Here is a 17,833-nt window from a genome sequence, read left to right as displayed (position 1 = left end):
GACCAGAAATACTAATACACAGCTTCATCCGAACTGGTTGGGGACATAAATTATCCTTATAAATTAAGCTAGGGTCCCCAGTATCAAGTTTAAATGTCTGTCTAAAAAAATTCAAGTCCTTACTAAAACCACCAACTAATATCATGACAAACATATCCAAAATATTCAGTTTTATACTGCTGCACATTGAACTCAAAGTATGGGGTGCCGTACCTTTCTCAGTAAAGACCAGCCAAACCTCTGAAAATACAACTGTACTTTTTGAAATTTTTGGAAATGCAAAAAGTAAAAAGAGTCAATCTTTTTGAGACAAATCATCACTATCAAAATGTACCAGAAGATCAAGTTCATTCACATGTAACATATAAAATATACATATATAAAAGTATATACGGAAACGCTACAAAGTAATTAAGTTATCTTTCAAAATAAGAATGATGTACATTGTGTTTATTCCAGTTATAAGTTCATTATCTTTATTATATTTAGATGAGCCTGTAGTATTGTTGAAAGCCTCATAAATGTTCAGTGTAGGACTTAAATATGCTTATTGTCTCATTTACACATTGTATAGGCTTATATAAAGTATAATTGTGTTAGTGGCCTTAAGTAAACAAGTAAAAATCTTAGTCATTGGTATAGTCCAGATGTAGGTGAAAATATATCTCTGTTATAGGGAATATACTTTTATTGAATTTTGATTGCCGTTCACATAATCAAAGGTTTACGAGTATCACTTTGGAGTAACAAGTCTATTTTATATTATTTATTATAATCTTGTATAAATAAGATTTTACCTTGTGTGATATAACTATCCAGAAGCCAACAAACTATGTTACAGCACTATGTAATATAGAAGCATAGTTTATTTTATATGTGATTGATATCATTCTATTTTTTTTGTTAGTCTCCCCAATTTGAGAAAAATGTTAGCTTTACAAAATTCATAAGTTTTAAAGAACTATATAAATCACATCAAAAATCCTCTATATGACATTTTTTTAGCACTTCAGATATAAATGGTTTGCCCCTTTTTAACATTTCAAAAATAGAAAAGGATCTGTTAGCAATGCAGCTAACTCACTAATGCTGTAGTTCCTCATATACGCCTCAGAGCGCCGCTGTTCACCAATAAGGAAAATATTCTGCAGATCCAGAATCTCCTCCATGATGCAGACAGCGTTCAACTGCAAGAAGAAATACACAGCATTTCACACTGGGATGTGCCGGGTATAGGACTGATGAAGAAGAGGGATTATTTTCTGTTTTTTAATTCATCTGATCTATAACTATAGAAGGAATATCACCATTATATTTCTGATGAGAAGAAGGATGGCTGGATTACAACTGCAGGAAGGACAATCAATGCAAGGACTCAGATGGCAAGTAATATTCCCCTTATTATTATCCTGGCTGTGTCATTCAGTCTCTGGTCAGATTCACTATTCTATTAATGAAGAATTAAGAAAAGGTTCTATTGTTGGACATTTAGCAAACGATCTGGAATTAGATGTTAAAGAGATCTTCAGTAGGAAATTGCACATTTCATCTGATGTCTCTGAGAAATATTTCAGTATAAATCTGGATAATGGAAACCTATATATTGCTGATAGGATAGACAGGGAGACATTGTGTAGAGCTGCAGCTGATTGTGTCCTTACATTTGATGCTGTGGTGGAAAATCCATTAAATATCTTCAGTGTTAAGATTGATATTCAGGATATAAATGACAATCCTCCTACATTTGTGCATAAACAGATGAAAATAGAAATGAGTGAATCCACATCACTAGGAAGAAGATTTCTTTTACAAAATGCAGAAGATTTGGATATTGGCATTAATTCTCTGATAAGCTATAAACTCAGTGCAAACCAGTATTTTGCTCTTGGAGAGAAGGTCAGCACTGATGGCAGTGTATTTCCAGAGCTTATACTAGAGAAGCCTCTAGACCGAGAGACACAGAACAAGCATGAGCTCATTCTAACAGCTTCTGATGGGGGAAATCCTGTACAGACAGGCACTGCATTAATTAATGTCATAATTAATGATATCAATGATAATTCTCCAGTATTTACCCAGGATGTATATAAAGTAAGTGTTAGGGAAAATATACCAGTGAATTCAACAATTCTGCAGGTCAGTGCAAGTGATGAAGATGAAGGTGTCAATGCTCAGATTACTTACTCATTTAGTACCACAGTAAGCCACATTCTTGATGCATTTTCTATTAATCCTAAAAGTGGAGAAATTAAATCAAAGGGAAGTTTAGATTATGAAGTTACAAAATTCTATGAAATATCGGTACAAGTAGAAGATGGAGGCAGCCTAGCAGCCAAAGCCAAGGTATTAATACACATAGTAGATGAAAATGACAATGCTCCTGGGATATCTGTTACTTCACTATCATCGCTAATTCCTGAGGATTCTGCCCCTGGTACCATGGTAGCACTTATTAAGGTTCAAGACCGTGACTCAGGAGAAAATGGGGAGGTTCAATGTATAATAAAAGGTGATTTTCCATTTGAACTAATATCATCAGGAAGTAATTTTTATAAAATTGTTACAAAGAGGAGTCTAGATAGAGAACAAGTATCATCATACAACATCACAATACAAGCATCGGACAAAGGTGTTCCACATTTGGCATCTATAAAACTTATTAGACTTGATATATCAGACGTTAATGACAATGCCCCAGTCTTTGAGAAATTGCTTTATACGTCATTTATAACAGAAAATAACTCACCAGGAGCTTCAATATTTAGCCTTCATGCAAAAGATATGGACAGTGAGGACAATGCAAAGATAACTTATGTTATAACGACCAGAGGCAATGAAGAAGAGCTTTTCAGCGCCTACATCTCCATTAATCCAGTAACTGGGGTCATCTATGCTCAACGATCATTTGATTATGAGAAGCATAAAGAATTTAACATCCACATCATTGCCAAAGACAATGGATCTCCATCTCTGAACAGCAGTGCAACATTGAGAATCTCTGTGGTAGACCAGAATGATAATTCTCCAGTCATTCTGTACCCATCACCAGAGGTTGGTAGCTCAACATTTGAGATGGTTCCTTGGATCTCTGAGCAAGGCTCCTTAGTATCTAAAGTGGTGGCAGTGGACGCTGACTCTGGACACAATGCCTGGTTGTCTTACTTTTTACAATCTTCCGAACCATCACTCTTCATCATTGACCAGCACACGGGGGAGATCAGGACATCACGTGTATTTCAAGAAAAAGACATCATGAAACATGGAATTGTGGTTCTAGTAAGAGACAATGGGACTCCATCCCGCTCAGCTTCAGTCACTATTAACATGGTGATTGCTGATCATTTTCATCAGGTTCTTCCAGAACTAGGCAATCAGTCCAAAGAAGAACCTCAGTCCAACCTACAATTCTACTTGGTAATAGCCTTGGCATTGATTTCTTTTCTCTTCATGTTGACTGTGGTTATTGCAGTTGTTTCCAAATACAAAGAGTCCAAGTCTTCTACTCCATTTGGATCCCTAAGTACAAGTCTATATCCTCCGGTTGATCCCAGATTTATTTCACAGTTCAACAATGGAACATTACCTCTGCCATATTCATATGATGTTTGTGTAACTCTGGACCCAAGTGAACAAGAATTTGCATTTCTTAAACCTCAACACAATGTTCCTGTGGAAAGTCTAATAGATGCTGAAGACTCCGGGATCATGAGTGAAAGAACAGAGGTATGTATTTAACTATATATTTACTGCAATATTGGTTTTTTTGTGTTATACGATCCCATACTGAACATCAGGTTGTGCTGTGAAACTTACGGAAAACCTGGGACCATGTTAGATTTTTATTGTTGAGCATCAATGTGATGTTATATTAAAAGTTATACTCTATAGTTTAGTTGCAATCAGTCATCGGTTTTAATGTGCAAAGAAGTTGTCTGTATAGAAAAAAAATCCTCCTATATCTGTGGAGTTCCATGGTGTTTCACATGTTAACGTTTATCTAGTTATCAGCAGTGAACAGGAACATATGACTCTATAATTCCTCAGAAACTGCCGTCATGAGCTGCTTCACACGATTTTATTCAGAGCAGCTGACCAGCTGAAAGGCATCATGTGATACCCAATATGGTTGCACCCCAAAAAAATGCTCTCTTTTTAACTTCCCATTTGGCTTCTTGGGGTCCTTTTTTGTAGATATAAATGTTGCCACAAGGATTAGGGTATCTTACTGATGATTTTATTTTAATGTATCTCTCAGACTGGCAGGTTACATTATTTTAAAGGTGATAAAGCATCTCAGAAAGTAAATGATTGCAGATATCAAGTGACAAATAAATAGTTATGGGGAACTCAGGTTCAAGACTCTCATTGATAATTCTCAAAGACTGGTCCTTTGTAAAGTTAGAATTGTTGCGAGAGGAACAAGCTGAAACTACAACCTTCCCTTAGACTAGAATGTCTCTAGATTGTGTCCTTATACTTATCCATTAAAACAAACGTATTGTCTTAGGTAGAGTAGAATATAACATTGGTCATTTACAATAAAATAGTATAATAAAAAATCCTTCTGCCCTTCAGCAATGGCCTGTAGTGTTGAAAGGAACCTGTTATGCTAAACATGATGACTGATCTAGATGTAGCATCTTTCAGATCATGATTTGCCAAACAGATTGATACATAGTTTTCTAGAAAAAGATTCAGTATAGCTTGTATGTTATTTATTGAATTCCCTGCTCTTCCCATGCTTTGGAGTGCAGTAGGCAATCTTAACAGTGATTGATAGCAGGCTCTGCATACACACATAATACATTGAAAGCTGTCATCACACATAGGACTACCCACTGAACTCCTAAACATAGACAGGGCAAGCTTTTTTACTGAATTATACTGTATATCCATCTGCTCAACCTTCCTGCTCTACAATATGGTGCTTCTACATTAGTCATCATTTTCAAGGTGACAGGTTCACTTTAAGGCCTCAGTCACACGGGCGCATCAGCACCCATACCCCGGTGCTGATGCGCCCGTGTGACTGTCAGTGAGAAGACGGCCATACCTGCAGACGGCCGTCTCTCTGCAGCGCCGGAGGAAAGAACACATGACCGGCAATGAAGCCGGTCACATGTTCTTTCCTCCAGCGCTGCAGAGAGACGGCCGTCTGCAGGTACGTCCGTCTGCTGGTGTCAGTCACACGGGCGTATCGGCGCCAGTGTACGGGTGCCGATACGCCCGTGTGACTGAGGCCTAAGGGTTTAATGGCTTTCCAAGAATTATAACAGCTCATAGCTGTAAATAAAGAACATATAGTGTATTTGTATATCATATCAAGATCATATATACACTTACTGTACATCTGTTAATCTGGACCATTGACTGGTAAAATAGATTTATGGATTAGCATCTTTTGGAGGAAGAAATGTTTAAGTTGCCATAATGAAAAGATTTAGGGAGTTTTATAAAGCTTTACATGGCCATAATGATGTCTTGGTGAGAAAGTTTTGGATGGGGATAAGCTGCCATTCCAGATCTATGTTCAACTGAGTGGATTTCTCAGTGCTTTAGACTTTTTGTAGAATTGTTATGCTGGACTTGACAATTATGTCTATTGAGCGATACTTCAGCTCTTTTACATTGCTATTCTCTACCATAGATCATCCTCATCTGAAGTTAATAATGCGGAATTCAATTTGTTAAAAAGTATTGATGCATAGATGCATATTTTATGTATTGTGATGTGAGGTTTTATACCTTGATGCCCGTTCTCTGTTTTTATTCATCTAACAAGACACAGCAGGCTAGATGTATAACTTTGGGAGTGATATACTCAAGACTGACATATATATTCAGTAAATTGGAATGAAGAGTCTGTGCCTACAAAGAGGCCTAAAATATCCCCAAAATACTATGCTTGTTATAAAGTATCCAAACTACTGTTTTAATGATTTGAAGGTGTTGTAGAATAAGAGAAGAAAGCTATTAATGAGCCCATAAACTTTTCAGTGGTGCAGATGTGCTTTAGCTGATGATAAATAAAATTGGCATGATTCACCTCCAGTAGTAGTTTCAGTAGCTCTTATGTTATTTATGGCAACTAACCAGAAGTATTTTTCTATTTCCTTCCCATTATTTTGATTGATATTGGCTTTCTTTGTAGTTTTTGACAATAATGGGGAAGATATACTTATGAAAATTCACAATTTTTCTGTCGCAAAAACAGTGGAAATCTGTCTTACATGGTTTAGACCGCACTTACATTTTTAAACACTTTGAAACACTTTGTACAGCCTGTCTGACAAAGGGGTATGGCTTTGTGAAAATGAGGTTGGGTCTTATTGTGACATTGTGCGCCAAAAAGTGTGTCAAATTTAAGCCAAATATTTGATGCAATTCAGTTTCATAAACTAAGCCAACTAATAGGTGGTGTAGAATCAGACTAGACAGTCTCAAAACATTCTAGATTTATCATTTAGCATGAGCCTCTGTGATAAATCTGGTGCATTTTAAGACTGTCTGTCTAAGTTTACACTATATGACTATTAGATAAGATTAATAAATCTGCAGCATTGATATGATGCTGATGAAGGTACGGTATAAAGAACTTAGGTCCTTGGCAGCACACTCATAATTCTTTACTAAGAAAGTTTCCAAGGCACCAGATAGTATGAAATCACAGCAGGAGATATTTTGGACATTAAGGCACAAAAAGGCCACCCCAGTATCATCACTGTGACATGATTGGAATTCCTTAAGGAATAAGGAAAAGGGGTCCAGATCATGAATGCCACGAGACAAGTTTTGATTGACTAAAACCTTCATGTAAAAAAAAGATGATGTATATCAGGGAAAGTAAGGAGTAATTCTTAGGTTTACTGCTCAAAGGATTGTAATTCAGCAGGTAAACTAATACTATATATACATGAAGATCACCATATGATTTTACATTTCTTTGGCTAATTAAATTAATTTTACTGTAGGATTACTATTAATTATATAATGCTTGCTTTTGTTTATATTTTAAAATGTCCTAACATACCACTTTTCTATAATATATATATATGAAAATAAAAAGTTTAAAATCTTAAGATCTAAGTATTTGATGCTGCAGTTCCCCATATACGCCTCAGAGCGCCGCTGTTCACCAATAAGGAAAATATTCAGCAAATCCAGAATCTCCTCCATGATGCAGACAGTGTTCAACTGCAAGAAGAAAAACACAGCATTTCATGCTAGGATGTGCCGGGTATAGGATGCATAAAGAAGAGGGATTATAGATCTTTCTTTTATCAAGTGGAGGACACATACAACAAGGAATTTTATCATTCTATTTCTGATGAGAAGAAGGATGGCTGGATTACAACTGCAGGAAGGACAATCAATGCAAGGACTCAGATGGCAAGTAATATTCCCCTTCTTATTATCCTGGCTGTGTCATTCAGTCTCTGGTCAGATTCATTATTCAATTAATGAAGAATTAAGAAAAGGTTCTATTGTTGGAAATTTAGCTAAGGACCTGGAATTAGATGTTAAGGATCTCTCCAGAAGGAAATTCCGTATTGTGTCTAAAATCTCTGAGAAATATTTCAGTATCAATCTGGATAATGGAAACCTATATATTGCTGATAGGATAGACAGGGAGACATTGTGCAGAGCTGCAGCTGATTGTGTCCTTACATTTGATGCTGTGGTGGAAAATCCCTTACACATTTTTAGTGTTAGCATTGATATTCAGGATATAAATGACAATTTTCCAAAATTTCATCATGACACTTTAACATTAGAAATGAGTGAGCTGATTTCCCCAGGAGTAAAATTTGCATTACAAAATGCAGAAGATTTGGATGTTGGCATTAATTCTCTGATAAGCTATAAACTCAGTGCAAACCAGTATTTTGCTCTTGGAGAGAAGGTCAGCACTGATGGCAGTGTATTTCCAGAGCTTATACTAGAGAAGCCTCTAGACCGAGAGACACAGAACATGCATGAGCTCATTCTAACAGCTTCTGATGGGGGAAATCCTGTACAGACAGGCACTGCATTAATTAATATCATTGTCACTGACTTCAATGATAATGCCCCAGTATTTACGCAGGATGTATATAAAGTAAGTGTTCGGGAAAATATACCAGTGAATTCAACAATTCTGCAGGTCAGTGCAAGTGATGAAGATGAAGGTGTCAATGCACAGATCACTTACTCTATTAAAACTACAGAAAATATAATTTATGAAACTTTTGCTATAAATCCAAATACTGGTGAAATTACAATAAAAGGACAATTAGATTATGAAGTCAATAAGTATTATGATATTTCTGTACAAGCCAAGGATGGGGGAGGTCTGGCTGCTCATGCTAAGGTTTTGATAGAATTAACAGATGAAAATGACAATGCTCCTGAGATATCTATAACCTCATCATCAGATCTTATTCCTGAGGATTCTGCCCCTGGAACTATGGTGGCATTGATTCAAGTTCATGATCCTGACTCGGGAGAAAATGGGGAGGTTCAATGTAAAATAGCGGGAGATTTACCATTTGATTTAATATCATCAGCAGGAAATTTTTATAAAATTGTTACAAAAAGTAATCTAGATACTGAAAAAGTAGCATCATACAACATCACAATACAAGCCTCAGACAAAGGTTTCCCTGAATTGACTTCTAGAAAAGTTATTAAGCTTGATGTATCAGATATCAATGACAATGCACCAGTGTTTGAAAAATTAATATATACCACATTTATAATAGAAAATAATTCACCGGGAGCTTCAATATTTACTATTCAAGCAAGAGATTTGGACAGTGACGACAATGCTAAAATAACATATTCTATTGTAGCTCAAAATAGAGAAGAAGATCCCTTATTTTCTTATATCTCCATGAATCCAGTAACTGGGGTCATCTACGCTCAACGATCCTTTGATTATGAAAAGCATAAGGAACTTAAAACACAAATCATTGCCAGAGACAATGGATTACCACCATTGAACAGCAGTACAACACTGAGAATTTGTATAGTAGACCAGAATGATAATTCTCCAGTCATTCTGTACCCATCACAAGAGGTTGATAGAACATTTGAGATGGTTCCTTGGACCTCTGAACAAGGCTCTTTAGTATCTAAAGTGGTAGCTGTGGACGCTGACTCTGGACACAATGCCTGGTTGTCTTACTTTTTACAATCTTCAGAACCATCACTCTTCACCATTGACCAGCATACAGGTGAGATCAGGACATCACGTGTATTTCAAGAAAAAGACATAATGAAACATGGAATAGTGGTTCTTGTAAAAGACAATGGGACTCCATCCCGCTCAGCTTCAGTCACTATGAACATGGTGATTGCTGATCATTTTCATCAGGTCCTTCCTGAGCTGAAGACTCAGTCAAACAAAGAAGAATCTCAGTCCAACCTACAGTTCTACTTGGTAATAGCCTTGGCATTGATCTCCTTCCTCTTCATGTTGACTGTGATTATTGCCATTATCTCTAAATACAAAGAGTCCAAATCTTCTACTCCATTTGGATCCCTGAGTACAAGTCTATATCCTCCACTTGATCCCAGATTTATTTCTCAATTTAACACTGGAACATTACCTCTGCCATATTCATATGATGTCTGTGTAACTCTGGACCCAAGTGAGCAGGAATTTGCATTTCTTAAACCTCAACATAATGTTCCTGTGGATAGTCTAATAGATGCTGATGACTCAGGGATTGGAAGTGAAAGTTTTAAAAACTCTTCAATGGAAACACAGGTATGTATACAAAATCTGACATGATCTAAACTAGGTTTTTCTTGCATACATTTTGGTACCTTTATACAATATGCAATGTATATTTTGTAGATGTAGAAAATGTCATCTTAACAGTTGTGTTATGATAACTCAGCTATAATGTACTGTGATGCTATAAACAGAGTTATCATGATGTGCCAGTTTTCTTAACTATTGCTACATTTGTACCTGTCTTTAAGTGGACCCTTTTTTTAAAAATAGCTAATTTTTGCTATAAATATTGATGGTTGTCACATAAAAGTTTTATAGAGTAGGTTTTTCATGAATAATAATATATATATATACAAATATTGCATTGATTATAATATGGAGGTTGATATATAATGATGATTCAGCTTGAAATTGTGATGAGGAATTAATGCCCGGACTAATCAGGATTTTTAATATTCTTTCCTTGTAGATTTTAGCCATGTTACAATATTTGTTTATTTTATTTGTTCTTGGCTTTTAGTTCTCCACCATAGATTGTAAGCCTCTTTGGACCAACACAATGGCTCAAAGCTAGAAACAAAATCTGAAAATAATATAGCCATATTATGTATGGAACAACTTGAATCTCAGATGAATTTTGCCATTACTAAAATAGCAATACTCCTTGTCATACCATATGCTGTGTTAAATGAAAAAAGATCTGGTACCGTGTCAGCCAGTGGAGCAAAATGTGATTGTTCTCAGTAAGAGAAACCAAGTAATCTTGTAGATATGATACCATGTAATGGCTAACAAAAATACATGGTGTTACAGCGAGCTTTTGGAGCCTATCAGACCTCTGAGAGTTCGGAAAGCTCGCTATAACATCATGTATTTTTGTTAGCCAATAAAAGTATCATATCTACAAGATTAATTTGTTTTTCATACTGAGAACAATCACATATGTTAAATATAAAATACTGGAGAACTGCAGTCGTCCTTACACCAGTTCTTGATGTGCAGCTTTAATGTGCTTGCAAGTCCTCATGGTAAACCAGCGTCATGGGGTGCATTATTTTTACCAGCTTAATGATCAGGCAAGAGTGCTTCTTTATTCTGAGATAGAAACAACATGCAATATACTCCTCTGTGGTAGGAGTAAGTATAACACTCATTTGGCATCAGTTAGCCAATAAAATGAAATTGTGACAGAGCTATTAAAATTAGGACATACATATGGTACTATAATAGACAAAGTTCCTAGCAAAGGGGCCGATAAGAATGCAAATTGCCGTTCTGTGGAGTTATAGCAGGTATCATATAATCTGCATTAGGACAGCTAATTGGTTGAAAAATATTACAGACTGTAGTAGCGCCTATGATTCTACTGCTTCTTTGAAGTCTAAAAGAGCACCACACGATTTGTCTCATCCATTTTTGGCTATAATGATCTAATAGAGGGGCAAAGGAGGAGCCATCTGTGCGTTTTGTGTATATAGCCTAGAATTTATCATTTATTCAGTAATATATTATCTCTCTTAGTAGTGCAGTTTAGAGCAAAAGCTACTCAGTACTCAGGAAGGCTAAAGATACTTATAGAACTCCTATACTTGGTGTTATACATAATATACTTTAGTATAGCTTATTACTTTTTAAAATGATTCTTGTGTTTACACTTATGTAGTCTTTACTTTTTGTTAAAATTTAAAAGGCCAGTGCTGAGGAACTGAAGGTGGCAATTGTTCTATGACAAAGGTTGTTCTGGAGATGCATCTTCTACTAGGCCACAGTTGAAGCCTAGAAAACCAGAGCACCAGAGCGACTCTCATCAATAAAACAAAGGAAATACTGTGTCAGTAAGGGTATCATTTCTCTTCAGGAAGAGCACCTAGTAGGTGTGAGGAGACTTATAAGATCATCTATGCTCCTTTGGGAAATATGCAAATAGGAAGCTAGACCAATACCTCTACAGCACCACCTATTGGAAGCCAAAGCTTACTGTTAGGATAAATTGTAGTGTATCTATGTCTATTGCACTTTTTTAAAATATATGGTTTAATTAATGATTGCCCAACTAAACAATGGAAATAGCTAAGAATGATTCGTATAGTTTGATCAAAGGTATGTAAAAATGTTCAATAAGGAAGTTATCATTGTTTTTGTAGAAATCTGGTTGCATAAATATGACATCAATAAGACATTATGCAGAAGGGGGGAGTTCGTTATGCTTACATAAGTTTTCAGAAAACCTGGTATGTGTTGTTATTATAAGTAATATGGGATGAAAAGTTAGATATACCTGCGTATTCATCTATGATTCAATGTGTAGTAAAGTAATATAATCATTTTTATAGCTTATCTTACCCATAATGCTTACCTTTATAACTAAGTTTTCCGGTAACTAGTTTTTTTTGTTTTGTTTTTTTACTATAAAGCAGTTTCTTTATATTCAATTTCATTAGCACAGGGGTATGATACTATGTATAAAATGGAGAACTTAGCTACCTTCTTAGCTCTGTGTAAGACTAATAGCTTTACCTAACTTCTATTGTTAGGTTCTGTTCACAACACATTCGACCCATTTGTCAAACTTACATATCTGCAATACTCCCAGTGTACTTCAAATGAAAAGTTCCAACGTCTTGCAGTGTATATAATTTTGCTGAATCATTCTCTCAAATGCGCCAATGGTCAAGCAAACATACTACATTGTACTTTTTTTTTCAGTAATCCACTGTTTAAATTAAGTTCGACAGACTGTGATTTCCTATACACAAAAATAGGTCCATCCTGCGCTGATGGATATCAGAAGGATACTTTGCTAGGTAAATGGGACCCTATGTATACATTTAAAGCATTCTGTCAAATGTAAAACTAAATGTGAACATAGCTTTCACTTGACATCTAAAGTAGAGATTATAATACTATTTGTATGTTGGCTTTAAATGTAATTTAGATGTTTTTTTAATATTTCACTAATAAAGCATACTCTATTCTCCGTATCCACACCTTGTACAGATAAATATACTGGCCTTGTAGAACTATTACAAATCAAAAACATCCCTTTTAAATGTCATTTAATTATAAATATTAGAGATCTAATGTATAAACATAGAATCTAAGTCACTGAAGCTGTAGTTCCCCATATACGCCTCAGAGCGCCGCTGTTCACCAATAAGGAAAATATTCTGCAAATCCAGAATCTCCTCCATGATGCAGACAGTGTTCAACTACAAGAAGAAATACACAGCATTTCACACTAGGATGTGCCGGATATAGGACTCAGAAAGGAGAGGGATTTTTTTTTTGCTACTAACACTGCAGGATTACACCTATAACCAGGAATTTCACCATTATATTTCTGATGAGAAGAAGGATGGCTGGATTACAACTGCAGGAAGGACAATCAATGCAAGGACTCAGATGGCAAGTAATATTCTCCTTCTTATTATCCTGGCTGTGTCATTCAGTCTCTGGTCAGATTCACTATTCTATTAATGAAGAATTAAGAAAGGGTTCTATTGTTGGTGATTTAGCAAAGGATCTTGAATTAGATGTTAAGGATCTCTCCAGAAGGAGATTACGTATTGTGTCTGAAGTCTCTGAGAAATATTTCAGTATAAATCTGGATAATGGGAACCTATATATTGCTGATAGGATAGACAGGGAGACATTGTGTAGAGCTGCAGCTGATTGTGTCCTTACATTTGATGCTGTGGTGGAAAATCCTCTAAATGTCTTCAGTGTTAAGATTGATATTCAGGATATAAATGACAATCCTCCTACATTTATTCTTCACACAATTAGAATAGAAATGAGTGAATCCACATCACCAGGAAGAAGATTTCTTTTACATAATGCTGAAGATTTGGATGTTGGTATTAATTCTTTGATAAGCTATAAACTCAGTGCAAACGAGTATTTTGCTCTTGGAGAGAAGGTCAGCACTGATGGCAGTGTATTTCCAGAGCTTATACTAGAGAAGCCTCTAGACCGAGAGACACAGAACAAGCATGAGCTCATTCTAACAGCTTCTGATGGGGGGAATCCTGTACAGACAGGCACTGCAATAATTAATGTCATAATCAATGATATTAATGATAATCCTCCAGTATTTGCACAGGATGTATATAAAGTAAGTGTTAGGGAAAATATACCAGTGAATTCAACAATTCTGCAGGTCAGTGCAAGTGATGAAGATGAAGGTGTGAATGCAAAAATTACTTACTCTATTAGTACAACAGCAAATGATATTCTACAAAATTTTAATATCAATCCTGAAAGTGGAGAGATTAAAACCAAAGGACAATTAGATTATGAAGTGTCAAGGTTTTATGAAATGTCAGTGCAAGCTGAAGATGGAGGAAGCTTAGCAGCCAAAGCCAAAGTGATAATAGAAATCTTAGATATCAATGATAATACCCCTAAAATATCCATTACCTCATCATCAGATCTTATTCCTGAGGATTCTGTCCCTGGAACTGTGGTGGCCCTGATTCAAGTTCATGATCCTGACTCAGGAGAGAATGGTGAGGTTCAATGTAGAATAAGAGGCGATTTGCCATTTGAGCTAATATCATCAACAGGAAATTTTTATAAAATTCTTACAAAAAATAACCTAGATAGAGAAAAAGCCTCATCATACAACATCACAATACAAGCATCTGATAAAGGTTCTCCTGAACTTACTACAGAAAAAGTTTTAAGACTGCATATATCAGACATCAATGACAATGCACCAGTGTTTGAGAAGCTGCTGTATACCACCTTTATAGCAGAAAACAATTCACCAGGAGCTTCAATATTCAGTATTCAAGCAATAGATTTGGACAGTGAGGACAATGCAAAGATAATTTATTCTCTAATTAATAAAGATAATGAAGAAGATCCCCTGTCTTCCTACATCTCCATGAATCCAGTAACTGGGATCATCTACGCTCAACGGTCATTTGATTATGAGAAGCATAAAGAATTTAATATCCAAATCAATGCCAGAGACAATGGATCTCCATCACTGAACAGCAGTACAACACTGAGAATTTACATAATAGACCAGAATGATAATTCACCAGTCATTCTGTACCCATCACAAGAAGTTCATACCTCAGCATTTGAGATGGTTCCTTGGATCTCTGAACAAGGCTCTTTAGTATCTAAAGTGGTGGCAGTGGATGCTGACTCTGGACACAATGCCTGGTTGTCTTATTTTTTACAATTTTCAGAACCATCACTCTTCACCATTGACCAGCACACAGGGGAGATCAGGACATCACGTGTATTTCAAGAAAAAGACATCTTGAAACATGGAATAGTGGTTCTAGTAAAAGACAATGGGACTCCATCCCGCTCAGCTTCAGTCACTATAAACATGGTGATTGCAGATCATTTTCATCAGGTTCTTCCTGAGCTGAACAATCAGGTCAAAAAAGAAGAATCTCAGTCCAATCTACAATTCTACCTGGTAATAGCCTTGGCATTGATTTCCTTCCTCTTCATGTTGACTGTGATTATTGCAGTTGTCTCCAAATATAAAGAGTCCAAGTCTTCTGCTTCTTTTGGATCCCTGAGTACAAGTCTATATCCTCCAGTTGATCCCAGATTTATTTCACAGTTCAACAGTGGAACATTACCTCTGCCATATTCATATGATGTCTGTGTAACTCTGGACCCAAGTGAGCAGGAATTTGCATTTCTTAAACCTCAACACAATGTTCCTGTGGATAGTCTAATAGATGCTGATGACTCCGGGATTGGAAAGGAAAATGTAAAGAACGGTTTCCCTGTGGAAGCGCAGGTATGTATTTAAATCTATTTATAACTATATGTACATCCCATATGGAAGTAGGTATTTCATAATTTAAATAGTACTGATAAATTAATGCAGAAACTTGTTTATGTTCTCACTTTTATGTAAAGTACTTTTGCTCAGCGAAAATCTTTGAATATCTCATGTACTTTATATGTTCTTCACACCAGTACTCCATAGTGGATTATATCCTATTATCTGATGCATTAAAACTGTTAGCAATCCATAAATGTATTAATAATATAGCTATAGTAGAGGTAGAATAATATGAAGTAATGATAATACATTACTAGCTTGCAAAACCTCTTGTATAACTTATGATGTGTGGACGCACATATGACAATTGTACAGTGTCTTTAGTGCCTTATGCCACCTTGTGACCCATATTTTGGCAGTTACATATTCTGGAGTTACAAGGTGACTTAAAAAGAATGTCAAGTTACAATACTTACATGCCAAAGATACAATGAGAATGGCTGAAGAAAATTGTAAACAACTTGATGGTATGGTAGTCAATATGATCTTGTAGGTTTTTGGTGTTGGTTGAGCTCTGTAATTACTGTACAAAGATTATTATAGTGTTCTTAGAAATCATATCTGAATGCTTTTAGTTCATCTCAAAGCATCAGGTTTATCACAGTGATGGGTAATGTGGCTTGTGTCATGAAAAATGACTTTAGACAGTCAAAAAGCCTTATATAGGACATGTTACTATGACAAAACTATTTTTTTTAAAAACACGGGCCTTGTGTGGTGCAGAGTGTTAAGGCAGCACAATTTAGGTTCAATCCCGCGTGGTTCAGGTAGCTGGCTCAAGGTAGACTTAGCCTTAAATCCTTCCGTGGTCGGTAAAATGAGTACCCAGATTGCTGGGGGGTAATAAACAAATTACCTAAAAGTGCTGCAGAATAAGTTGGTGCTATAGAAATAACAAGCTCCTTCCCTAAAAACGGGTATTGGTATGATACCTTGTAGAGTTATTCCTGTATGTACTGCAACTCTAAGTGCAAAAGAAAAGGGCTGAAAAAAAGCCAATAAGCAGGACTGAGGTAATGGAGGTACGATGGAGCAGCTTTCATTAAGTGAAAACAAAAATAAATCCTAGCTTATGCACCTCTATCCTAAAGGTTGCGGCATCATATCAGTGTTTTTTCTTTTTCTTCTCCCTTGTACAGGGTGGGTCACAGGAAATTTGCCAGTACTATATACTATAAGAAATGAAAGCTGTGCTGTTATTGGCTGCTGTGGGCAACAAAAACAGATTTTCTTTAAAATACCTTTCATAAGAGTGTGGTGCCCAGCTACTTTTCTATGGCCCACCCTGTAGATTCTATGGTGATGTTGAGCGAGTGTGAGGCATAGCGTGTAGTGATGCGTAATGTATACACATGAGGGCAGAGTTGCTATGATAACAAATTACACCACACCAAGTTAAGCTGTGTATATATATATATATATATATATATATATATATATATATATATATTAGATAAAGTTGTTATGCTATTGTTATGGCAAAAATATATGGCCGTTTAAGGAAAGCTGAGTGTACCTTGCGAATGACGTCATATGACCCATGTTACAGCGATAGCCTGCTGAGGGACAGCAGAGTATACCCTGCAACTGAAGTCCAGGTGGCCCGTGCAGTAGGATTTCCACCCGATCAATATCGAGCATCTTTATTTATAACCCCCTTACATTGGGGTGTCACAACATCATTGGACAATTAACTATGCACGTTTATTGGTTAGTTTTCAATCCAACATTTTTCATAGGTCAATTTAACCCTTCTTCATGTCCATTGGTTACATCTCATTATTCTTAGTATAGTTTCTAAATTCCAAGAAATATCATAGTTCTTTGGACAGTTCTCAATCCAACCTTTGATTGGTCACTTCTTAGACAATACATGGCATTCATTGGATACATTCTGATTCTTCATTTGCATACCTTCAAGAAACTATTAAATCACAGTGAATAACCTGTTGACTGAGTGCTAAGAGGCCAAGTAGCTCAAAGTTCTTATCTCATCACAGCATATGTGTCCCTGTACATAGCTAAGAACATGGTCATGTGATTTATCTAATACATTTCATGATTATCCTGTGGCGTAGGTAATAATTCAAACATTACTTCTTTTATATATATATATATATATATATATATATATATATATATATATATATATATATGTACACATATGCATTTATATCCACATCTAGTCCATGAGTAATTTATATGTTATTATTACATTAAAGGCATCAACGCTTCCTATTAGTTCTATCTTGATATTCTTGATATTGGTGACATATGTCTCTCGGTACATA

At 35.9% G+C, this 17,833-nt stretch overlaps 1 protein-coding gene across 12 annotated transcripts in view; it reads left to right on the top strand.

Annotated features, from left to right (window-relative positions):
* The window catches only part of LOC136611242 (protocadherin gamma-A4-like), a 292,538-nt gene that overhangs the window by 134,995 nt on the left and 139,710 nt on the right, over window positions 1-17,833 (top strand). Inside the window, exon 1 of one of the 12 annotated variants that reach the window (XM_066590660.1) lies at window positions 2,388-3,723. The exons of 9 other annotated variants lie outside the window; for them this stretch is intronic. In XM_066590660.1, coding sequence (XP_066446757.1) covers window positions 2,440-3,723 — 1,284 coding nt within the window. In that variant the 5' untranslated portion in view covers window positions 2,388-2,439. Of the gene's footprint in view, window positions 1-2,387; window positions 3,724-7,269; window positions 9,752-13,047; window positions 15,495-17,833 lie in introns of those variants that run through there. 2 more of the 12 variants (XM_066590638.1, XM_066590637.1) reach the window with 2 other exon arrangements.

Source organism: Eleutherodactylus coqui, chromosome 2 (assembly GCF_035609145.1).
Source record: "Eleutherodactylus coqui strain aEleCoq1 chromosome 2, aEleCoq1.hap1, whole genome shotgun sequence".
NCBI classification, from domain to species: domain Eukaryota; kingdom Metazoa; phylum Chordata; class Amphibia; order Anura; family Eleutherodactylidae; genus Eleutherodactylus; species Eleutherodactylus coqui.
This window is presented reverse-complemented; position numbering and strand designations above follow the sequence as displayed.